At 41.8% G+C, this 24,820-nt stretch overlaps 1 protein-coding gene and 2 gene segments (V, D, J or C); all 3 read right to left on the bottom strand.

Moving 5' to 3' along the window:
* Nucleotides 1-6,372: 6,372 nt before the first annotated feature.
* On the bottom strand, nucleotides 6,373-12,172 carry LOC113836062. The gene is made up of 4 exons (XM_035445903.1): nucleotides 12,127-12,172; nucleotides 11,710-12,044; nucleotides 8,453-8,707; nucleotides 6,373-6,456 (listed from the first exon to the last, which is right to left on the bottom strand). The coding sequence occupies exons 1-4, from the start codon at nucleotides 12,170-12,172 to the stop codon at nucleotides 6,373-6,375; spliced, it is 720 nt and encodes a 239-aa protein (XP_035301794.1).
* An 8,031-nt stretch (nucleotides 12,173-20,203) lies between these two features.
* Nucleotides 20,204-20,709, bottom strand: LOC113836065. The segment is given in 2 exon segments: nucleotides 20,204-20,583; nucleotides 20,664-20,709. Coding segments are annotated over 2 exon segments (426 nt in total).
* Nucleotides 20,710-23,345: 2,636 nt separating this feature from the next.
* Nucleotides 23,346-24,820, bottom strand: part of LOC113838430 — a 2,694-nt gene continuing 1,219 nt past the window's right edge. The window contains 1 exon segment of the V gene segment in view: nucleotides 23,346-23,387. Within this exon segment, the coding sequence occupies nucleotides 23,346-23,387 (42 nt within the window).

The following is a 24,820-nucleotide window of genomic DNA, read 5'->3' as shown; positions in this document are numbered from 1 at the left end:
TGTGACTGGCAATGAACTCCTCAGATGTTGGGAGCTGCAGAGTACCGAGCCTAAAAGATGGCGCCAGTTTTTGCCTTCTGCCAACTTGATGGCGAGTGCTCTCTGTGGTAAACAACTCCTAATTTGTTAAAGGCCACTTATCCTCTTAAATCTGCCTGGAGACAACCTATCCTGGCGCACCACATGGGGTTAGGTGATTGGTAGTTGTAGTCTATATCAGGCCCCGTCTTCCTGGACCTGGGGCCACTCCCTGTAAATCAAGTTTCCCGAGTAAAACTGTATGAAGAAGTTTCCTCGATGATGTGTTGTTCTTGCTGTTCAAGGGTAGTTGCTACAAGTGGTGGCCCGTACAGGGAATCAGAACTTCTCATAGTCAGGGCAGCGCTGGTAAGTTCCCCAGGTAAGTGGGACATGTAGGTCAGTGGTGAATGCGGCAATATGGTCTCTGGTAAGGAGCAATAAGGACCTTGGTAAAGAGGCAATAAGGTCTCCGGATAGGAGCAAGACTGTTCACAGCCGAAGCGAACCAAAAGTAAAAGGCCTTACTCCTTCTTTAACTTGCAGAGTGAGAGTAAAGTGAATGGACCCGATATTTTAGTGGTGATTTGGCTGCTCTTTAATATTGCAGTGTGGGCTTTTGTTTTTTGGTGGTGTTATCCAACTTGCACACCTCCGGAGCGCACAAACTAAAACAAAAGCACAATGGGATCATCACAGTCACAGCCAATATTTCTGGCTCTTCAAGAGCTGCTTCATTCTAAAAAATAAATTTAATTAAAGCCACGTTGCAGAGGTTCCTGAATGAATGCGACGCCATTGCACCCTGGTTCGCGGTTTTCGGCAATGTCTCGGTGGCTAGTTGGGATAAGTTAGGGAAAGACCTGGATTTTGCCTGGGAACAAGGAATGTTGAAGCTGTGTGTTTGGCTGGTATGGTGAATGGTACGCAGCTGTCTAGAGGATCAAGAGGGAAATAAGAAAGCTATAGCAAATGGACAAGCTGCCCTTAAAATGCTTCAAAAAGAAAGATCAGAACAGTCAGAAAGTGAGAGAGGAAAGGAAAAACAGAAAGGGAATAAGAAGCGAGTCTATCCTTCTCTAGGAGAGCTGAGGAAGGAGTTAAAAGAACGAGGAGAGGATTCAGAATCAGAGGAGGATATATATGAGGATGAGGACCTCACGGAGGATGAGGAGGGGGAGATTATTGAGCTCATGGAAAAACATTCCTTAAAAGTACCAAAAAAAAAAAAAACAGCGCCCTAAAATGTCAGCTGTAAAGCAAGGGCACCGCCCTATCGCTCCTCCCCGCTACTGCTCACAAGAGGAAGTAGGAGCTCCTGGTTTCTCCACCTTCTGTCCGGAAGTGTGGTGCACTGTTCGCACTGAGTTTCAGATTGCCCGACCACTGGCTTATCCAGTTTTCATGGATGGTAACCAACAGAGATATTATGAGCCAATTGACTTTAAAATAGTCAAAGCTCTGGCAGAGTCGGTACGCACCTATGGGGTGACGGCAGCTTTTACAATTGCTCAGGTAGAAGCAATCACTGGCTTCTGTATGACACCTAGTGATTGGATGAATTTGGTAAGAGCTTGTTTATCGCCAGGACAATATTTGGATTGGAGAGCTTTCCAAATTGAATTTGCCAATGATCAAGGTGAGGCTAACCATGCGGCTGGTAATCCAGCCTGGGATGTGGACATGCTTCTTGGTCAAGGACATTTTGCACAGCAACAAACAGGATATCCTCCTCAAGTGTATGATCAGATTAACCAAATAGCCAATAGGGTTTGGAGGTATCTGCCTAACAAAGGTGAGGTCAGTGGAAATCTTACAAAGATATTACAAGGTCCTATGGAACCCTTTTCAGACTTTGTGGCAAGAATGGTAGAATCTGCAGGACGAGTGTTTGGGGATCTAGATGCTGCTATGCCTTTGATCAAACAGCTGATTTATGAACAATGTACAAAGGAGTGTAGGGCTGCAATAACTCCATATAAGGGTAAAGGCCTTGAAGTCTGGATGAAGGTTTGTAGGGTGTTAGGGGGTCCGCTGACCAATGCTGGCCTAGCAACTGCTGTGATGCAATTAACTAAGAAAGGCAGAAGTTCAGGAGCTTGCCTTAAATTCGGCAAGCAAGGGCATTTGAGAAAGCAATGCCCAGAGGGAGGAAACACTAAAGTCAATATCTCTACCCTGAGCCCTAAGCAACCTGGCTTATGCCCTAGATGTAGAAAAGGAAATCATTGGGCTAAGGATTGTAGATCAGTAAAAGACATCAGTGGACAGCCTCTTGTTCAGGGGTATGGAGGAGCCCGTCCAAAAAATGGACAAAGGGGCCCACGACCCCAAGGCCCACAAATATATGGGGCCATGGAGGATCAGAACCAGGAGCAGAGTCTCGAAACCTGGCCCTCTCTTCAACATCCGAGGGAGCGAGGAGAGCTACTACAGGCTCCGCGGGGCTGGACTTAGGCTCCACCACCAGACTCGTATTAACTCCCAGATTGAATGGGGGTCCAGCTCATTGACACTGATTTTAAGGGACCCTTTGAGCCTGGCACAGTAGGCCTACTTATAGGAAGATCATCTGCAGCCTTGAAAGGTCTATGAGTACATCCTGGAGTTATAGATCCTGATTACATGGGTGTGGTAAAGATCATGGTAGAATCTCCTAGAGGGATTACAGCTATTTCTCCTGGAGACAGGATAGCACAGCTACTGCTTTTGCCAAGTTTACATGACAAGTTTCCAGTTCAAACCAGAGAGAGAGAGGAGAGGGAAGCTTTGGTTCCACTGGATCAAACTTAACTTTCCTAGCTTTAGATCTTGATCAACGTCCGACCTTTGAGTTAATAGTGAATGGTAAGAAAATCCTAGGCTTACTAGATTCTGGAGCTGATAAGAGCATCATAGACACCAAAGATTGGCCCTTTGGCTGGCCTATACAGGTTTCTTCTCAAACTTTACAAGGTTTGGGATATGCTAAGGCTCCTGATATGTGTGCTAGACAATTGCCTTGGAAAGATCAGGAAGGGCATTCAGGGACCATGCAGCCTTATGTATTAGACTTACCAATTTCACTATGGGGAAGAGATTTGTTAAAGGATATGGGTTTTAAACTCACAAATGAATACTCAGAAACATCTCAAGATATCATGAAACGAATGGGATACGTCCCAGGTCGAGGCCTCGGAAAAGATCTGCATGGTCGAACTAGTCCTATTATTCCACAACCGAGACCAAAGAATCTAGGTCTGGGTTTTTCCAAGGGGCCACTGAGGGAGGTATTCCTATTACCTGGAAGACAGAGGAGCCGGTATGGGTTCCTCAGTGGCCACTTTCCTCTGAAAAACTGGAGGCTGCTAGGATGCTAGTGCAGGAGCATCTGGATCTGGGGCATATAAAATCCTCTGTATCTCCATGGAATACTCCTATTTTTGTCATTAAGAAAAAAATCTGGTAAATTGAGATTACTTCATGATCTCAGATCACCTATGGGGTGACGGCAGCTTTTACAGTTGCTCAGGTAGAAGCACTCAATCGCTTCTGTAACAAGTTAAGATCCTTTGTGGAACTGTGGGTGATTGGGCCATTCTGCGCTGCGGATTTTCAGGTGAAATAGATAATCATTATCCAAAACACCTTCTAATGTCATTTTTTAAAGAACATCTGGTCATTTTTCCTAAAACGACTGCAGCGGCTCCTATTGCTGGAGCCACAAATATTTTCACTGATGGATCCAATACAGGCTATGGAGCCTATATGATAGAGCATCAGGATCCAGTGCAATTTCAATATCAGCCTGGCTCCCCCCAGATTATTGAATGTAAAATTGTCCTTGAAATGTTTAGAAATTGCCCGTTCCCCTTTAATCTAATTTCTGATTCGGCATATGTTGTGAATGCTGTTAAGGCCCTGGAGTGTGTGTGTGTGTGTGTGTGTGTGTGTGTGTGTGTGTGTGTGTGTGTGTGTGTGTGTGTGTGTGTGTGTTGTGTGTGTGCTGTGTGTGTGTGTGTGTCTGTGTGTGTGTGTGTGTGTGTGTGTGTGTGTCTGTGTGTGTGTGTCTGTGTGTGTCTGTGTGTGTGTGTGTGTGTGTGTTGTGTGTGTGTCTGTGTGTGTGTCTGTGTGTGTGTGTGTGTGTGTGTGTGTGTGTGTGTGTGTGTGTGTGTGTTGTATGAAGGTGCTGGGGTTATCCTGTGCCATACACTGACGTCCAGTCATTGTCAGTCAGTGTCAATATAAACGTGCTGCAGAGACAATCCAATTTCATGAAACAGGCAATGATCACCCAGGGCTCCTGATGTCATCAAGGTCTCTCCCATCATCAGGTCAGGATCCTCTGCTCTGTCCCAGTGTTGTGTGAGCAGGAGCCCAGAATGCTGAGAGAGTAACAGACTCTATACCAGAGGACTCCACAGTGTGACATTCGGGTCATCTTCATCTCTCAATTGATAAAAAAATGTGATTACAACTAAGAAAAGCAATCCAGGATTAGACATACCTATAAATGATTACTTAGAATTGAAATTATGAGGAAAGTTAAAGGAACTCCCCACAAATCTTTGGTAATAACTTCTACTACAGTATTCGGTGTGCTGTTAAGTACATCAAACTGAATTTTGATATGTGTTTATGTTTGTTCTGATATTGCTGATCTATTTTCCTAGTCAAATTCTTGTTATAGTGTATTCCCAGCTACTTTGTCAACAGTTCTAATGTCTTTAATTTAGATCACACACACACACACACACACACACACACACACACACACACACACACACACACAAACACACCATAATATTGTCATAGCTTTTTATATTTTGTTTCATTAAAGAAAACACATATCAATGGAGGTGGTCACTGATAAAGATCTCAATTTGTGGTATAATGCAGGGCACACTCAGTCATTTTCAGATGTCATTTGGAAACACTGACAAACACCTCATAGGACCATTAGGAGGAGGCTGAAACAGGACAGTCAGATTCATTATTTCTTTGTAAGTCTCCAGGCTGCTCTTCTGTGTCATCTCGGTCTCTGCTTCCTGCTCCTCCAGGTTTTCTCACACACTCAGGATGTGATTGCAACACTGTGTCTCTCGCACAGTAATAGACTGCAGAGTCCTCAGATGTCAGGCTGCTGAGCTCCATGTAGGCTGTGCTGGAGGATGTGACACTGGTCATGGAGACCCGTCCTTGGAACTTCTGTGCATAGTTTGTGCTACCAGTTCTGGCGTTGAAACTTCCCATCCACTCCAGCCCCTGTCCAGTCTTCTGCTTCACCCAATGCATATAGTACTCGATGATGTTGTAGCCTGAAACCTTGCAGGACACCTTCACTGAGGACCCAGGCCTTACAGGCTGAGGACCAGACTTCTGCAATTGGATCTCGCATTGGACACTTGTGGGGATAAGGAAAACTGGATGCTACTGTCACCTGAGCCTCTACTGTCCTCAGGCCTGGAACTGGAGAGCCTCTTACCTGTAGCTGCTGCTACCAGGAAAAACAAGTTCCAGCTCCAGCCCATGGTGAGGATGTATGCACTCAGGGACTGTGGAGATGAAGTTAGTCACCTGTTGCTGTGGTCTATGGACATTTCAGTATTTAGCATCACGAATTCATGTCATTTGCATATTCATGGGACAGTTAGCTGTTATTATCAAGACCTGATCCAGCCTGAGAAGAAGGCAGAAGCCTCTGAGTCAGACAGCAGGACACTGATTGACAAGTCCTAACACACTCTTATTGAATCCATCCCATAACTCATCCCTAAGCTCTTCACAGACAGACTCCTTCCCACTGAGACTGTAGTCTCCACTGTCATGTTCCTCAATCTGAGCCACACTGAATGGTCCATGAGCCAGCTGACCATCCTCAGTGTGAAATGTGTTTGTGATTCAGGGAACTTGCATTGAGGGCATTGAGTCCATCCTGGCCCACCAGGCTTTTGCAGAGGATATTGGAGAGTGTTGTTCAACCATCTTCAGATACCCGCAGGACCCATGGGACATCTCTAATATTAGCTGACCACACCTTAGACATTTTGCCAGAATGGGGCATGAATTTCAACCTATTGAGTAGAACAACCCTTGTTATCAGTGTAGGCACTTAGTAAGGGTTCTATGTTAATGTGTCTGAGACACAGGCAATAGGAGCCCAAATGGACTCTTGATAAACTCAAACACTCCAAAAACCTTGGCTGTTAAAATTTTCTTTTTAATCACGCTGCAGGTGTGTTTCTCATGAGTTTTCTTCTTTAAATCCCTTTCTTTTGTCTATTTGTTTGCTTTCTACCGTGGTAAAGAAATGTTGTAGAGTTGAAAGGTTGGTACTTATGTTAGCAAAAGAAAATTGTCCTAATTTTAACCAGCTTAGTCGAGATAGTACTTGTTAATAGCCAGAACATCAATCACAAAAACAATATAAAAGTCATCCAAATTTGAAGCAGTCAAAGACTACATGAGGAATTAGAACCAATAAACAAATTTAAACAAATTAAGAAACATGGTGAGATATACCATCGCTATTCCCTATAAATCAATATTAGACGTATTAAAAAAATCACGAAAGAAAAATAAAGACATACAGAATTACACCATGCATACCCAAACTGTCACTATCAAATTCCTAGCCTCCTCCTCCTCCCTATGAGCTATTTATACACACACACACACACACACACACACACACACACACACACACACACACTGCTGAGGTCACTATAATAGTATCCAGAGAAGGCTCAGGCCTGGAAAAGTAGATTTTCTTTTCATTTTCCAGATTCCTGAAACCTGTAATCTGTAACCCTGAACTAACACCAACCATAACTTCTCCCATTTATCTTCTTTAACTCACAGGTAAACACTCCAGCTTTTCTACCTTCAGCTGAGTCAACGAGTTCACACCAGTGAGCAAGTAGACAATGTGAACCAGGAAATAGCAGCAGAAAGCAGGAAACTGAGATAAGGAAATCTGTTGCCAATGGAAGCTGGGTTAGAACAGACACCTTAGATGACATCACCTGGCTTGTGCACAATGGTCACTCAGACTTTTCACAAGATGGGGAACAAGAAACTCCTGCAATGGAATCGTTGCATGGGATTGAGTTGCATTGTAATCTTTACAAGGATGCAAATTTCCAGTATAGACAATGTGGAAAAACAAGCAGTTTTATTTTTGTTTGTATTCCATCTGACCACAGATTGGAAACAGATACCTTAGATTCTCCATGGGGAAATCATTGTATGCACAGTAAAATGGAAACAGTAGTAACTGTGATAGAATAGGACATGGCCAAGGGTCCCTAGAAGATTATTTGAACAGGAAGAAGAAACCACGTATTCTAAAATTTAATCAGATGTACACTTATTTACAGGGAAGTCCATGGTGTCAAATGAGAACTGCCTGTCATCTGAGGGCCATCTAGTATTTCTGAGTAGCTCCAGCAATTCTTAAGTGCCTGTGTTGTTCCCAAGCTCCTGTGTAGAGAGGCTTGTGTGTGACTTCACACTGAAGTCTCCTCCTGTGCCTCTGGAACAGTAGGTCATGGCAGGAGGTTCATTTAAGAAAACTTGGCGATTGAGGTATCCCTACCAATGCTGATGCTGGAGTACAAGTCCCTATTGCAAATTCTGTCTCCAGTAGTCCAGTACCTTCTTTTTGACACAGTTAAAGAATAGTATTCATAAGTGTAAACACAGGAGGATTTGATTAATTTGATGGTTTTAATTACATTGCAAGCTTAAGAACTGTTTGGACAATATATCCCAGCATTGGGAGTGAGTGCCAACCTCACAACAGACTTTGTGCCTCAGCCATGTGCAGTTCACCTCAGGAAATCCCTGCTCTGCCTTGTGGGGTGGGTCACACAGCTGCAGTGATGTGTGGACCCCACTCAGTCTGTGGCACATTCCTTAGGCATAGCCACAACTGCTTCCTGTCAATAATCTAGGAAGGGCTATGACATTCAGATGTATCCAAGGATGGAAGTAATGGAGAACCCAACATAGAATTAATTTTTTAATGGTTAAACTACTGTGAGGCCAAGGTAAGCTGTCTTTCAAAAACATGGTTTGATTATAAAAAAATAAATTCCCAAAGTAGAGAGATGGCTCAGCTGGTTTGAGTTAGATTCACAATCAAAAGTAAAGAAATACTACTGTGTATTCTGTCTTCAGAGACAGAATGAAGAACAAATAAACATAAACATGGCATCTCAGCAACAGAGACAAAAGACTCACTGTGCTCTCTGTGCTTAGGGAGTGGGAAGAAAAAATCAGAGCAAATCAGGTGTTTTTCATTCCCTGCTAGGTTTTCTTAAGGTTGGTAAGGGCTGAGCGCCCCCTGCTGGCCCAGAGCTCCTCTGCAGGGAGGTTTTTGTGTGGGCTCATGCTGAAGTCCCCTCACTGTGTGTCTTGCACAGTAATATGTGGCTGTGTCCTCAGTGGTCACAGAGTTCAGCTGCAGGAAGAACTGGTTCTTGACTGTGTCTCTGGTGATGGAGATGCGGCTCTTGACGGATGGGTTGTAGCTGTTACCACCACCATAACTTATGTACCCCATCCACTCCAGCTTCTTCCCTGGGAACTGCCTGATCCAGTGCCAGACATAACCACTGGTGGTGATGGAGAAATCAATGACAGAGCAAGTAAGGGACAGCGACTGTGAGGGCTTCACCAGGCCAGGTCCTGACTCCTGAAGCTGGATCTGGGACAGGACACCTGCAGACAGGAAGAGTCAATTCTGTCAATCACATGTTGCCACATCCCTCATGGACACATGGATGAAATGGTCACACTCACCAAGAAGCGCTGTCACCAGATACAGAAGACCCAACAGTCTCATCTTCTAGGCTACACCCCCTTTTCTCAAAGGTCAGCCTCCTGTGAGAGAGCTGTGAGCTCCCACAGCCCAGGAGGGGATTTAACTTAGAGTTAGAAGATGGATTTGCATTATGGGGGTTTATCTTTTCCTTATAAAAGAAGAAGGTGGATACCACTCCATTTCCTCATTACAACACAGCCAGCACTGTGTCTGACTTCCTACAGAGTGAGTCTGGAATAGAGAGCATGGGGACTACAGGGATCACAGGAAACACATATTTGCATGAGCCCATCTCCACTGCCTAGGCCAAGGCCCCAGCAAATTCTTCTGCTCCTGTATATTGCTTAGCTTTTTTCCATTCATTTATTTCTTAACATATTATAATTATTTTTCTTTAATTAATTAATTATGAATTATTTTTTGTATTCTAATCCCAGTTCCCACTTCCTCCTCTCCTCTGGTTCCTCCCACTCCCCCACCTCCCATCTGCTCCTTGGAGAGCCTAAGGCCTCCCCTAGGAATCTACTAATTATTCAAATACTTAATTCATTTTTCTTTTTATACATTAACTCTTTACAGATACATGCTTATCTTTCCAGATATTATACCATAATTTCATCAAAATTTAAAAATTAAAAATCACTGTTTGATAATTGAAGGGGAACTAATGTAAAGATCAATGAATAATGAAGCATACATTAAATTATTGTAATGAAACTGGACTCAGAACAGAACAGGGGGAATTTTAACATGCACAAGGACTCAACGTTCATCCTCATTATATAATACATATTTATGTGCATATAATAAAAATTAATATTACATAAACATAACAATAATAGGCTGTTCCTCAAGAAACACTAAACCCAACACAACTGCTTTTACTTATATGCCACATGTTTGTGTTTGGGGTGTGTTAGTTAAAATCTTTGGCATTTGTACCATTATTTTTCTTCAAAGGGAATATAGGTTCCTTGTCTTTGGTTACCACAGGAAGGAGAGGAATATGCAACCTGGTTTTTAGTGCCATGGTTTTAATGTATTTCCATCTCTCCAATTCACCTGAGGATGCAGGAATTTCTTGGTAGTAATGGTATCAGTCTCGAGGAGGACCCTTGGAATAGTCCCCCCTGTATTAGGAATCGGCAATGGAAAGTAGTTGTTTAAGAGATTAATTAATTCAGCTATTACAGAAACAATGTTATGGCTAAGAGTTCTTATGGACTATGACATTTTTGGTTTTGTGCCATTTGCAGGAAACTGACTAATATAACTGTGTAAGTTTGGTTTGCATGTCAGTATAAATGTCTGAATTATAACTACACATATTAAAACAAAACTGTATGCTACAGAATCAACTGACTCCTGTTTGCTTTGCTCTAATTTCAATATCAAGAAACAGATGCACCCTCTGTTACAGGAGAGAAGCAGCAAGAACCAGTCCTTTGCATGACTTCTGTTCTACCTGCACCACAGACTCTGAATATAATGATATTGGCAATGAAATCTGCACAGGCTGATGGAATTTCCTCAGTCACAACTTTCTTATCAGCTTCTGCTACCATTGACTTCTTAGGGACTTGTAGATCAACAATGCCGCCTGCTGGTTTGGAGAATCTACTACTGTAAGTTTGTCTATGGGCTCACACACAGTGCCCAAACTATGTCTCTCTCTCCTGTGTTTATTGACTTGGGTTATGTTGAGCAGATATGCAAAGGATGAATGGTTGCCATGAGTTTTGGCCTGGGGGGGGGATGGACATGGAAACTCCTAGCAACCCAAAGGTGATAAAGACCAAACACGGGCATCTTGTCATCTTTAGAGAGCTCTCAGTTCCATGCTGCAAAAGTGGACTCTGTTCTTTATTCAGCATCTTCCTGGCTGTTTCTAACCATGCTTCCTTAGCCAGGAGGCCATTATTCTCTCCTGCCATCGACCCCTATGCTTGGTTGCTTCTAACTCTCTGTCCTCACTTGTTACTTCCACACCTAGCCCTCTGTCCAGGTACAGGCCTATTCAAATGCTTAGTCCTGTAGAGATGCAAACTGAGGTTTGTACCTTGGGATATTTCTTAATAATATTTCCTGGCCCCCAGCAATACAGAACTAAATAGACAATTCTCAATGGAGGAATCTAAAAGGGCTGAAAGACACGTAAGAAAGTGTTCGACATCCTTAATTTCATTTCATCAGGGAAATGAAAATCAAAACAACACTGAGATACCGTCTTACTCCTGTCAGAATGGCTAAACCAAACACACCAATGACAGTTTATGCTGGAGAGGATGTGGAGAAAGAGGAACACTCCTCCACTGCTGGTGGGAGTGCCAACATGTACAGCCACTTTGGAAATCAGTATGGTGTTTCCTCAGCAAAATGAGAATGAGTCTACCACAAGATCCAGCAATTTGACTCTTAGATGTATACCCCAAAGAAGCACATTCCTACAACAAGGACATCTGTTCAACCATGTTCATCACAGCATTATTTGTAATAGCCAGAACATGAAAATATTTTTGTTTTCCCAGAATATTTATTTGGAATTTCTGAGCCAATTCACAATTTAGTTGTTTAAGAGCTATACCAACAAAGGGCCCATCTCATATAATCCAGAGATAGTTTTATTATAATGCGCAACCACAATTTTCACTTTTATTGTTTTATTAATAAAGAAACATGTCAATCGAGGTGGTCACTGGAGATTTTGTCAAGGTATGGTAAACAATCCGGCATCCTAAATCGGCATCACTTCATGCACAGTTGTGATTTTGAGAATTTGGTAAGACTGTGTCAACTGACAGACACTCAGATTGCTTGTTTCTGAGCTAGTCTCCAGGCTGGTCCTCTGTGTCATCTCAGCTTCCTGCTCCTCCAGGGTTTCTGACACACTCAGGATGTGGTTGCAACACTGTGTCTCTCGCACAGTAATAGACTGCAGAGTCCTCAGATGTCAGGCTGCTGAGCTCCATGTAGGCTGTGCTGGAGGATGTGTCTGCAGTCAGCGTGGCCTTGCCCTGGAACTTCTGATTATACTTTGTATAACCATCTCCAGGATAAATCCATCCAATCCACTCCAGACCCTGTCCAGGCTTTTGCTTCACCCAGTGCATAAAACGATCAGTGAAGGTGTAGCCTGAAGCCTTGCAGGACATCTTCACTGAGGATCCAGGCCTCCTCAACTCAGCCACAGACTGCTGCAGCTGGACCTGGGAGTGGACACCTGTGGAGAGAAAGTCAGAGTGGATGTCACTGTCACCTGAGTTCATGGCCCCTCCTCAAGTCTGGAACTTGGAGCCCCTTACCGGTAAATGCTGTCACCAGGAAGAGGATGATCCAGCTCCATCCCATGGTGAGGACCTGTGTGCTCAGTGACTGTGGAGAGGACACTGGTCATATGCTGGTCATGGTATGGACTTCCCTTATTTACCACCATGGACTCACATCATTTGCATATTCATGAGGCAGTTTTTTTAAAAATAGGCAACGAGTTTAGTTGGAGAAGACAGGGTAGGGGACAACTAGCTCAAACAGCAAGATGCTGATTCCCAAATCCTCAACATGTCTCAGGAAGTAGCCATTCCTGAGACCTATGCAGACCCTGTGGAAACAAGAAGGCCTGCTCTCTCAATTTTCGAATAGAATCCCAATCTGAGATACCTATCCTCTTGAAATAAAATGTTTCTCAGGTCGTGGTAATAATTGTGTCTGGAAATTTCAAAAATTCTGAAATCAGGAGAACTTGCCATCTTCTTTCATATACAAAAAATTAATATTTGCCTTTCCAGGAGGTTGCAGCTATGAGTTTAGTGTGTGTGTGTGTGTGTGTGTGTGTGTGTGTGTGTGTGTGTGTGTTTCCTTTTCTTTTTGCCTGTTTGTTTTCTTCTATAGGGATAAAAATCATTGCATACTTGAGTGGTATGGAGGTGATTAAGATCAGAAAGGAATAGAGCAGTAAATCTATTATCTGAAACAATTATATGAAAAAAATAACTATCAAAAAATCAATAAATCTTAATACACCAAATAAGAAAATAGCAAATTATGCCATATTTAGCAAAACATATTTTACTGTGTCTTAAAATTCAAGACTTCACATATCAACTGCAATAGATGTTGTTCAGAAAACAGATTTTTAAAAAGATTCCTTTGAGACTATGATGTCACCTCCTCTCTTCAACTAATTTTTGTCCTGATGATTTTTGGCTCCATTGTGACATTTGTTGGTCCTGAGCGCACCTGCATGTTGGTATGTCTTGGCTTAGACTCAAATTTCACTGTGTAGCTTGAGCATTAACACATCCATGCTACCACAATACATACCGATCTCAGCTGCAGAGAAAAATTGCTCTTGTTTTCCTGGAGATCCTGCACACATGTCGCTGAATTTGATTTTCAGTTGGGCCTCTATTGACACTAATATTCCTCACAATGCCATGGTCTTTCCTGGGGGCAGATGGATCCACATCCAGCACTACCCACTGGTACTACAGAGTCACACTCCAAAGAATTACAGCATGTTAAATCACTGCTCCTAGGAAAAATAAACATCTTATTCATGGTAGACCTGATGAGGAATGCCTTTCTGTATTCTGTGAATATATGTTTCTCTTATTGGTCAGTGAATAAATCTGTTTCAGCCAATGGACTGGCATGATTTAACCAGGCGAGAAATCCAAAAAAGGATAAAGAAACGTGTAGGGAGACACTTTAAACAGGCCTCCCTAGGGCTGGCTACAGGTGTGCCTGCCTATGCCCATCAGGGTGTGGTCAAGGTGATGTCAGTGTAGCATGGTAAAGGTTTAAGGAGATAGGGACTGCACATGGTAGTCTCTCTTTTCCCTGCTGTTTTTGCTTATGTAATTGTCTGCCGGTTGGCTACCTAATAAATATATATCTTGACCATCACAGGCTATGTATTATTTATTAACTGTAATGTGAAAGTAGTAGGGCGAGTCAGAGTGATGCCATGTAGATGTCAAGGAGGAATGAGACTTCAAATCACCTGTAAGGCAAACCACATGGAGATACACAGATTAATAGAAATGGGTTAATGATTAGGAGTTTAGACCATAAGAAGCCTCAGCTTGCAGTCAAATAGTTGATAATTAATATAAGATTCTGTGTGTTTATTTGCAACTTAAACAAGTGCAGAACTGGGTCAGACAGAAACTTCCATCTACATAGACCCATTGTGCTTTGTAGGGAATCATGGAGTTGACCTGGTCTAGTTGGTTTGAAAAGCACATGTCAGAGTTTTTCAGGGTAGAGACCTTGGCTCCTGGGGCATTTTTTTTCTGAGAAACTGAGGCACTCCCTCAGTCAGTGAAGATTCAAGCCACCCCTGTTTCTCCTTGTCCCTAGGAGTATTCAAAGCATGTAGAAGCTTGACAGGAAAATTGGTCTTAAAAATGAATTTAAACCCCACTGTGTTTACCTTGAAAATGTCATTGTGTCCTGACAAATACCATTGTATTGATCCTGGCAACCACCTTTATAGTCTGTTTGTGAAAAGAGGATGGATTCTCTGTTTGTGATGAATATAGAAGTCAGATTGCTCACAACAAACTTGTCACAGCATCAGTCTTGTGGTCCCTCCATCCTGAACTGGTTAAAATTCAGCTCTCACTGACCATTATCAGTAAACTCTGCCTTGGTGAGTAAACACTGGTATATACAAGGTTTGTGTCAACTGGATTTATAGGTTTATTGAACTTTTGATTACAAAATCAGAAAAATCTCAGTTCACATTTGTTAAATAGTGCTTATATATTTATCTCGTTTCTTCTCTAAGAAACTGAGAATTTAATTCTCAGGTTCCTGGTGTCCATAATGTGTCCAACCTGCATGTTCAGTGTGGTCCTATGTCACTGGCAGCCATGTGGCCTGACCTCACCCTGTCATTTGGTACAGACATTGGATCTCTTTTTTTCCATCACACTGTGCTGATTATTATCTGTACTTTTCTTGATCTCTGTAATCCCACATTCTGTACTCTGTTTGTTCATCCTTAGCTGAGGTCACTATAATAGAATCCAAAGAAGACTCAGCCAGGACAGTACATTCTCTTTTCCTTTACAGATGCTGAAATCTGTGATCATTAACCCTGAACCAACACCATCACTCCTCCCATTTATCTTTCTCTAACTTACAGGTAAACACTCAAGCTTTCATACATTCAGCTGTATCAAAAAGTTCACTTCAGCAAGCATGCAGGTAATGTGAGCAAGAAAACAGCAGTAAAAAGCAGAAAACTGAGATAAGGAACCCTGTTGCCAACAGAAGGGAGATAGAACAGAGAAGAGATATCCATTAAATCTAACCAACATGGCTGCTGAATTGTGACCAAAACATTAATGTCATCAGTAGATATGCTAACACAAAAGGAGGGCATCTCACCTGCTCTCAACCCTAGTCAGAGGAACACAGACAACTAAGGAATTTTGTGTCTGAGAAATAATCTTCTAGAAAGAAGAATTCAGCAAAACAAAAAGCTCTGAAATCACATTTGCAAGTAACATTTTATGGACTGAGAAGATTTTTCTTATTTATTTAGGTGTGTAATATATATGTAGATATATAAATACACATACATATTTAAGAAAAAGGGATTAAATATGAAAGAAAGAAGAAGCAGAATAAAATATAAAATTTTACTCATGCATAATAATTCTTTGAAAAAGATATTAATATTGAAAATTGAAGAAATACTGATGAGCGTATAAATGATCAGGTCTCAGATGCCTGTGACTTCTCTTTGGACTCTTTTCTTTCTGCAGTTACCTTGTCCAACTTTGATGTGATGGTTCTTGTTCTGATTATTGTATTTTATTTCATTGTATTTCACTGTTAACAACAAACATAAATGCACCACTGGAAACTATGGTCACAAACTATGAAAATTTTAAAAGAACTATTTGAAGAGAACAACACGGGGCTTGAAATCTAACTGGAATGTATAAGGAAACAGAAGCCATTGTTTTGTTTGTGTTTGGTTTTAATCATAGTTCCAGTGCTTCTAAAAGAATATATGCCACTCTCATTGATTTGGATTATTCCCAAGATCAAGATGATAAGACCTTAATGCTTAACAGTTTTTACACTATGGATATGAGACACAAGTAAGTCAAGGTGAAACTGATTTGTAGACTTCCTCAATATTGACTGATGCTCCTATTTCCAAAAGTACTTGTTCAAGCTACAGAGGGTGAAAATTCATCAAAGATTTCCCAGCTGTGTACTATTCCTACTACAATTCTTCCCTGACAAGACAGAGATATTCACTTGCAAACTAGTGGTAAGATTCCTTTGAGAGGCAACTAGGCTTTGATTACTTGAAATTGAATTGTAAGACACAAGAGGGATAAATGCCTTGTAACATTTTTTCATTTAAAATAATATTTATATACAGTACATCAGATCACATTCTCCCATCTCCCCCAAGATTCTCACACCTCCCCACCATTCAAACTTCAGGCCTTCTTCTCCTCCTGTTTCTCTTTAGAAATTAAAATGGCAAATAAAATGAAATGTAAACAATCCATAAAAGAATAAAAGACTCAAGAAGTACAGGCAGGTGCACATAGCAACACACACACATACACACACACGCACACACACACACACACACACACACACACACACACACACAACACACACATTCTCTCTCTCTCTCTCTCTCTCTCACACACACACACACACACACACACACACACACCAGCATAATCGCTGTCACCAAGTAATTGGTCTTGGGAAGTTTCAGTACTCTAGGCCTACTATGTTGTGCAATGGCCCTAGCATCATCTTTACATTATGTCCTCCATTGCAATTGAGGACCAGGCTCCAATACTGCTGTAGCCAACTCTTTCCAGTCGCTCTGGGATAGTTCTGTTACTAGTTGACCATGAATTAAACATCTGGGTAAATGCATACCATATGAGATGATCACTTCCTTAAATCTCCACAAATATATTATTTCCACAAAAATCCAGTCAGATCTTACACAGGCTGGAGATATCTGTCATTTGGCATGTGTTCCTGTTAGGTAACTGGATAATTTAAGGGTGGGTGTTTGAAAGCATTGGGTTATTCCTCTCTAATCTTATAATGTAATACTGATGTTGAATCTCCTTTCAGTTCCTCTGACTTTGTCTGAATATCTCTTAAGGATTGTATCTTATCTGTCAAAATGGAATTATTTTCTTTATTAACTCTTTCTAAGACCTGCATCCTGGCATCAAATCAAGCAACTTGGCACACATTTAATTGTATCGTTTTTAAACTGCATATCATATAACCTCACAGAGACATATCTCCTTCCATTATAAAGGAGTTTCCAATTTGTTAACTTTGGAAAAAACATTTTTTAAACAACACCCTCTCTGAGAATTTCCAATTCTGTCTCCAAATCAGTTGATGATGATGGTGGAATGTGACACTTAGCGAGACTGAGTGAAGATCACAGGCTGTAAAGAGCTTGGTGAGCACATACAGCTGCCATGATGGCCTGTCAGCAGTCTGAGGAGAATGGAAGGGAGAGGGAACTGGGATTGATATGTAAATTAAGATTATTTCTAATTTAAGTAAAATTTATATATAAAAAAGGAAACAATGCCCCCATTAGCTACTGTTGGCATTAAAGGTATTTGGGTTTTTTCTTCTTTTCTCTTGTCACTAAAAAGAAGATAAATATCACCTGCTTAGTGTTGGTTTAAAGTTGTATAGAGTTGGGTATGGAAGGTGATGCTCAGTCTCTGGTATCTCTTTTAGATATGTTTAAGGGTCTGGATGGGAAGGGTATGGTTAGGGTTGGATATAGGTAGTTTAACATACTTCTTGTGAACTATTTTTAGCAACTATGAGCTATAAATAATCTAAATTGTTAGATTCTTGTATGTTGACTGCATAAGGTCTTCTTTTTGTTTATGATATTTTGCACAGAAATATAAAGACCTTTCAGTTCTATCTCTGTCATTCATATATATATATATATATATATATATATATATATATTGATTATATATAATTGTACCTGCTAAATTATTTTGGGAAGCTTCAGCCATATACAACTATGTTTCTGAGAATTACAGATCATAGTTATACATGTTTCTTATACCTATGAGATTAGTCAGACAGATATATAATATTCAAACACTTCATAGACCATAAATGTTTAAATACTAGTACTCTGTTGACATGAGACAAAATTGCTCCTGACCGCACCAAGCTATTCCAGTGAGCATGGTGGGCACCATTGACAAATCCCTCTGGAGTTCATTCTCTCCTTGGCTACTGGCCTCTTGTGCAAAGACCTGATCCCACATCAACAGCTGACTCTGGACATGATATCCTACTGAACTTTCAGGAGATAAACTTAAAGAAGACTGCTGAACACTGCCAATCAGGGTAAGACAGTCTTTTAACCTCCCTGCTTCTGTGTTGGTCAGTCAGTTACTCTAGGTCTTAGACAAAGCTGGTTGCCCCTACGCTGCTATGAGACTCTGGGTGACTGTCCAGGTAGCCTGTTGGTTCTGTCTTCTCTGCACCTTTGGAAGTTGCTCACCTGCATTTCTTGCCTACCCTAGTATTGTTATCTTCCTTCTCAGGTCTCTGATGAGTTTGATGATTAGACTGTCACAAGTATTGTTCTGTCATCCTAGATAGAAATATTAGGTACAGGATTAAAATTTTCCAGTTTAAGACAACTTCATGGTAATTTCTGTTATGTCTTTGCCCTAGGACTGGATATGTAGTTCATGGCAATTGCTCTGTGTTGCTTCACTGGCCATAGGTCATGAATTGTGTATGATTTTACCATGCCTTCTCCAAGAGCATACTTAATATTTGCTATCATTGTGTATAGTTTTGTATCAAGTCTAAATCTTATTTAGACTAAAAGGGGAATTGTAGTAACATATTCATCCACTGTACCTGTAGCATTGACATCCCCTTTTGGGCGTGGTCAAAGATGTGGATGTGATTGGTTAAAAGGAATAGGATTGGGGATCCAGAAGCCCCTTCTTCAGTTCTCAGAGAGCATCCAGATGTCAGGGTCTGCATCCTTGGAGTGGGAGTCCATGACAGTCACTGTTTTCTGTGTAAGATTCTTTTCCCCAAATGAACTCCACTGCATCTTATTGGTCAAGCATCCTGATTTTCATGTCCAATGTGAAGACTTGATGCTGGAAGAGAAAACAGAAAGTAAGGAGTTCACAGGAAATCCTCAAAGGAAAACCATCTCAATGCTCACTTTCCAGGGTGATTCTCAGAGAACCACCCAATCAATGCACAGGGGAAGAGGGACAGGCGGCTCCTTCCATACTCTTTCCCTCCTGCTTTCCTCATGACAAACCTGAGATCTGTGCTCTGAGCTCCTCTGGAATTCATCTCCTTCATGAAACTGAGGGAAAGCAATGAAAGAGGAACTTTGCCCACTAAGGGAGCCACTGTGATGGGGGACAAGAGGTTCAAAACCTTAAGAACCACAAGAATCATGAGGAGCAGAGGCAACGACCATGTCCTCTAGGAGAGACACTCACCTGTCTGAGAGAAGAGGCACAGATGAGGGCAATGTGTTATTGGACTTACCTGGTTTTTGGAAAATTCTACCTTATGTATTAATTCACTCAGACTTCTAAATGAATCTTACAGCCTGGGTTGTATAAAGAGCAGAATCATTTCCATTTCATATATAAAAACTTCAAATCCCACACTGAAGGCTGCAAGGTTTCTAATGACACCTCTTCCCACAACTAGTCAATGGTCACATGAGAACTTTGGGGCTCTGCTTCAGATGAAATTTGAATGTTAGAAAGCAGACGTGGAGACGGGAAGAGGGACATGGGAGAAAGATGGAAAGAGAAAAAGACAGAGACGGGGACAGAGAGACTCCAGTATCTGCATATTTTCCTTCTCACATAATGACAGCGGTGTATTTTGTTGATTCAAAGTTGCCCTGGACAACTTTTAACTTTAATAGCATCCTAACAAACCACAATCCAAAGGAGCCTATGGTGTCACTTAATGTTTCCCATATTTGTTTTGTAGAGACGAAGTTCAGCTTATAATTCAATCGAGAGGCAATGAGAATCATGACATATATTGATGCTCAAGACGGAAAAGGAGGCCAAATGATGATTGGTGAGGACAAATATTCTACTCATTATCCCCATCGCATCTATGAAAATAACGACACTGTTTTCTTATGGCCTTTACTGCCACCCGAGGATCTGTGAAAGCAGAAACACAATGGCAAGGGATAATGTCCTTTTGGACAGCGTGTGGTTGGTGGACATAACACTCCCCATCCCACAGGAAGTGGGTGGTCCTCACTCTGCTGCTTCCGGGTTGAGACTAGACTGCATGAGTTCACAGTGCCCGCTGTCACAGAGGCACTCCTGTCCCCAGCAGGAAGGCTTGTTTTTGTGCAGGCGCACACTGGAGTTCCATCACTGTGTCTCGTGCACAGTAATACACAGCTGTGTCTTCAGTGGTCACAGAGCTCAGCCTCAGGGAAAACTGATTCTTCGATGTGTCTACTGTCATGGTTATTCGGCTCTTGAGAGATGGGTTGTAGTAGGTGTTTCCATTGTTATAAATATCACCCATCCACTCCAGCCCTTTCCCTGGATGCTGACGAATCCAATGCCACCAGTAACTGCTGCTAATGGAGTAACCAGTCACAGTACAGGTGAGGGACAGTGACTGCGAGGGCCTCAGCAGACCAGGCCCTGACTCCTGCAGCTGCACCTGGGACAGGACACCTGTGAACAAAGAACAACAGTGAGTCAGGAGCTCAGAACCAGCAGAACAAGGTTCTCCACTGCTTCCCCGTGGAACTCACAGCTGGGAGACATCAGCAGGAAAATGAAGACCCACAAGTATTTCATGTTCTTGGGGGTGAATTTAATGCCCCCCAGAAAAAATATTCTCCAGGGTGTAGGAGGCTCTGAATTTAAGCAGATGCTTGACTTCTGGTGGCATTGCTAGGAATTTGCATGTGGGATGTTCCTCTAAGTAAATGTAGGAGAGCATGCTGCATGATCACTTTCACCACATGTGTGAGAAGGCTGCAAGCTTGTCTCTCTGAGAGCCCAGCTCTCTCTCACTCAGCAACTCTCACAAGCTACTGACATGAAAGGGTGGAATGTGTACAGTGGACTTATCTAGGGCCAGAGTTGTTATTGACACACAGTAGTTAGATAGATAGATAGATAGATAGATAGATAGATAGATAGATAGATAGGTGAATGAATGAATGAATGAATGAAGTATCAAATTTCACATTCACATGAGGTTCCCCAGAATGGTCACTGAGTGACCACATTTGACTCACCAGTTGAACTATTAATATTATTGTCCTTTTTGGGAAATAACAGTGACCTAAGCTCTCAGCTCTGAGTGCAGGGCCCAGGGACACATGTTCTGCTTCTGCTCATGTCATAACCAACACAAGGCAAGTGACATCACATACCATCATCCCAGAGTCATCCCTAAATCACTCCCTGATCTGTACTCAGTTCTCTGAAGTTTCATGTTCATACACTTTACAGTGCAGCCTGGCTGTAAATAGTTTGCAATGAGTGTACTGAGGGAGAGAGAGAAAGAAAGAGAGAGAGAGAGAGAGAGAGAGAGAGAGAGAGAGAGAGAGAACTGAGAGTGGAGTCCTAATCAGATCAGCAGTAGTGCAGTGAAGTTGATCAGCAGTGTAGTTCAGGTAATAAAGTGCTCACATATGAAATCCACACAAAGTTAAATAAAACAAAAAGTTATGCTGTTTAAATCAGAATAAAAGGAGGAGAGAGAGTGGGGAGAGAGGGGAGGAGGGATGGGAGGAGGGAGATGGGGAGGGGAGGGATTGTTGTGATGAAGCAGTAGGAGGAGGAGGGGATCAGAAGATGAAGGAAGGAGGAGGAAGAGCAGAAGAGAGAGAGGAGGAGGGGGTGGAGTCATCTTCACACAACTCACTGAAGTCTTGGGGATCAATGTGAAGGAGTGTGGGAAGAGTGTGAGAGTCAGAGAAACAGGGGGATTGCTGTGAGAGTATTTTTCCTAGAAATGTCAAAAGCTACACACAGGTCGTCTCACCAGCATGAACAGCAGCTTCCTTTATGGCTTTGTAGCCACTTTCCTGTATTTCAGGAATGAGGAAATTTGGGCCCAGGAAATTGTTTGTCCTGGGCATTGTAGAGACAATCAGGAGCCACTATCCAGTAGAGGCCAACAGAACCCCACCACGATGGCAGACATTCTAAACTATTTTCATACAATGATGGATGCCGTTGGGTGAAGCGGTGTAGACAAGCTGCAGTAAAGTGTGGCCACACTTCTCACAAAAATACATCTCACAATATACATCTTACAAAATACAAATAACCCCATCACAGTGATTACAGACAGGATAGGTCATGCTCACCAGGATGCAAGCACAGTGAGACACATCTCAAGGTGGAGGGTGTGTGCAATTAATGTCAATGATTTACTATCAAATGCTCACAGGTTTTTTTCAGGGGAATTGAGACAGGGTTTATCTCTGGCTTTGGAGGCTGCCCTGGACTTTGCTCCTACAAACCAGTCTGGTCTTGAACTCACAGAGATCTGCCTGCCTCTGCCTCTGGAGTTCTGGGATTAAAGGCATGTGCCAACACTGCCCAGCAAGTGCTCACAGTTTTTAACAACCTACATTTTACCTATATTGGGTTTTTATACTTTTAAACTAACCTTAAAGTCAAGGACAGTTAAATTAGGGCTATTTTAAATGATACTCTTTATTCCAAACATAATGTTCCTTACATCTATATGAGGCTATAACATAACCAAATACCTTCATATAGTCCTGTACATTTATATTAGTAAAAATGTAAATCCTTCCCTCTCTCTGTCTTTTTGAGTCTATCAATCTATCTGTCTCTCTATCTTTTCTATCTATTTATCTAGCTAGCTAGCTAGCTAGCTAGCTATCTTAGCACTCTCTGTCTCTCTTTCTCTGTCTCTCTCTTTCTCTGTCTCTCTCTCTGTCTCTGTCTTTGTCTCTCTCTCTCTGTATCATATATATCCATATTGACACAATGTTTTCAACACCCCACTGTGGCCAAGAGAAAGTCTTAGCCCCAGTTTAGTGGAAATTTTTTTCATGCTTCCTGAGAGACAGGTTCTTTCCATTTAAATCAACTCTGTCCTAATGAGAATAACTTCAGTTTTGTCCTGAAACTCATTGAGAGTGCAGCCTCACAAATACCTCTGAACTTCCTGAGCATTTGACCCCGATGACATCTGCAGAGTCATTTCTGCTAACAGGGAACTTCAGGGCCATTTCTGGTATCAGGGTTGATTCAGTATTCACACCTTTAGACTGTGTGGTATATATAGTTTTTTAAGTTAAGGAAAAAAAAACAGAAATCTGTTTCCACAGGTGTTACAGACATTTATAAACTACAAGTGCAAAGAACACCAGGGACATCATCAGATGTATTTGAGACCCAGGAACCAGGACTCCACTCTGCACCTGTTCCTGCACTGTCCCTGTTCACCATGTGCTGACGTCGCCCTCTACTGGTTCTAAGCGCTCCTGCAGGGAGGTTTTTGTCAGGGTTCACACTCCTTTGTGATACAGAAAATCATTAGTCATGACAAAGAAAAAATTATCCTATGGAAGTCAGGATATCCTAGAAGAAATGGATCCACTTCTGAGTTCAAATAATCTAACAAAGTAAGCCTGGAAGGCATACATAATGCAAACAGATCATTGTCAATGAGGTTGATGCTGGTCTCAGAAGCCTCACCTTAAAGAAATGTCCAGGAGCAGACAGAGCCCCTGTTGAATCCAACAAGAAGTTTACAAATATATACAATAACCTATATAATATGAATCCATGTAGGACAAGTTGCAGCAAATTTCATGAAAGACATCACTAGTATTAAAAGCACAGACAGAGCCCAATGTAGAGACTTTGGTTGAACGCAGTACCCTATTCTCACCAACACACAGTTCATTTTACACCTTACACAGAGAAGCATTGAAGTTTCATGTGATGTGCATATTCGTGTTATATGAAATGTTTATAGACAGCTATAAAGTCTCTCAGCAAGTTCACATATGGCAGGAAGATTGTCTTAACCTCATTCTGTTTGTGATACATCAAACCAGAATAAGATAGAATATTGTGGAGGTCAGAAGCTTTGGATCCCCTTGTGAAAAACATGCCACATCCTTGTAAGTGGATTCTGTGAAATTTCATGTCCCCAGCCAGTTTGAAACAAACAACAAACCAGCATTCACATCTGTCTTGATGTTTTCCCCAAGTTGATAGGTCAGGGAACCCCTCTTTCCTTTGTGCCCTGACTATGTGGTTTATATTTGAAAAACAGAGTCCATGGTGGCATTGGCTTTATACACATAACACAGAGGAGAGCAAAAGAGTGTTGGTCCTTGGAAGACAAGAAATTTCCGTCCACCTTACCTGGTGTAGGAGACACTTACTGAGTACCACATTGTCTGCAGGGATAAGACAAGTCCTTGAGCCCAGGTCTTAGATCCTCTTGATAGACACCCTCCAGCATATCTGAGAATCCCATTCAATACAGAGTGCTGAAGGGAAATAATTCCCCTACCTTCTGGTCAATCCTGCTTTACAGATGGAAGAGAGAGCAGCGTTTTTCATAAAGTCACTGATATTTCAAATGTTATTTAAAATTCAACATAGGTTTGTATGTTCTTTAACATAGAATTAGCCTAGGGGATTCATGTCTGCCACAAGATATTTCTGTACAATTACATCCATATTAAGCACATAAAACCCATATTTGTAATAGAGAAGGAATGTCTGCTAGAAAAACATCTAAAGTAAATTTTCTGAGCCAAAGAGACATCTCACTGACATCAAAACATTGAGATTGCCAAGTATCACAGCATTTTTCCAAAACCCAATGCTCTATAGAAGGAATGCAAACAAACATGAATTGTGAGAGGTAATGCTGTGTCACTGTAGGTCCTTGTTCTAT

Source organism: Cricetulus griseus, chromosome 5, assembly GCF_003668045.3.
Source record: "Cricetulus griseus strain 17A/GY chromosome 5, alternate assembly CriGri-PICRH-1.0, whole genome shotgun sequence".
Lineage (NCBI taxonomy): Eukaryota > Metazoa > Chordata > Mammalia > Rodentia > Cricetidae > Cricetulus > Cricetulus griseus.
Note: the sequence above shows the minus strand (reverse complement) of the source record. Positions and strands in the feature narration are given on the sequence as shown.

Bases quoted from the DNA above. Each gene is read 5' to 3' on its own strand.
- LOC113836062 (XM_035445903.1), bottom strand. From the start codon at position 12,172: ATGGGATGGAGCTGGATCATCCTCTTCCTGGTGACAGCATTTACCG. The intron at 8,708-11,709 runs GTCAGAAACCCT...GTCCTGTCCCAG, and splicing joins TGCAACCACATCCTGAGTGT to ATCCAGCTTCAGGAGTCAGG. The intron at 6,457-8,452 runs GTGACCACTGAG...TTCCTCATGTAG, and splicing joins TCTTCCTGCAGCTGAACTCT to TCTTTGACTGCTTCAAATTT.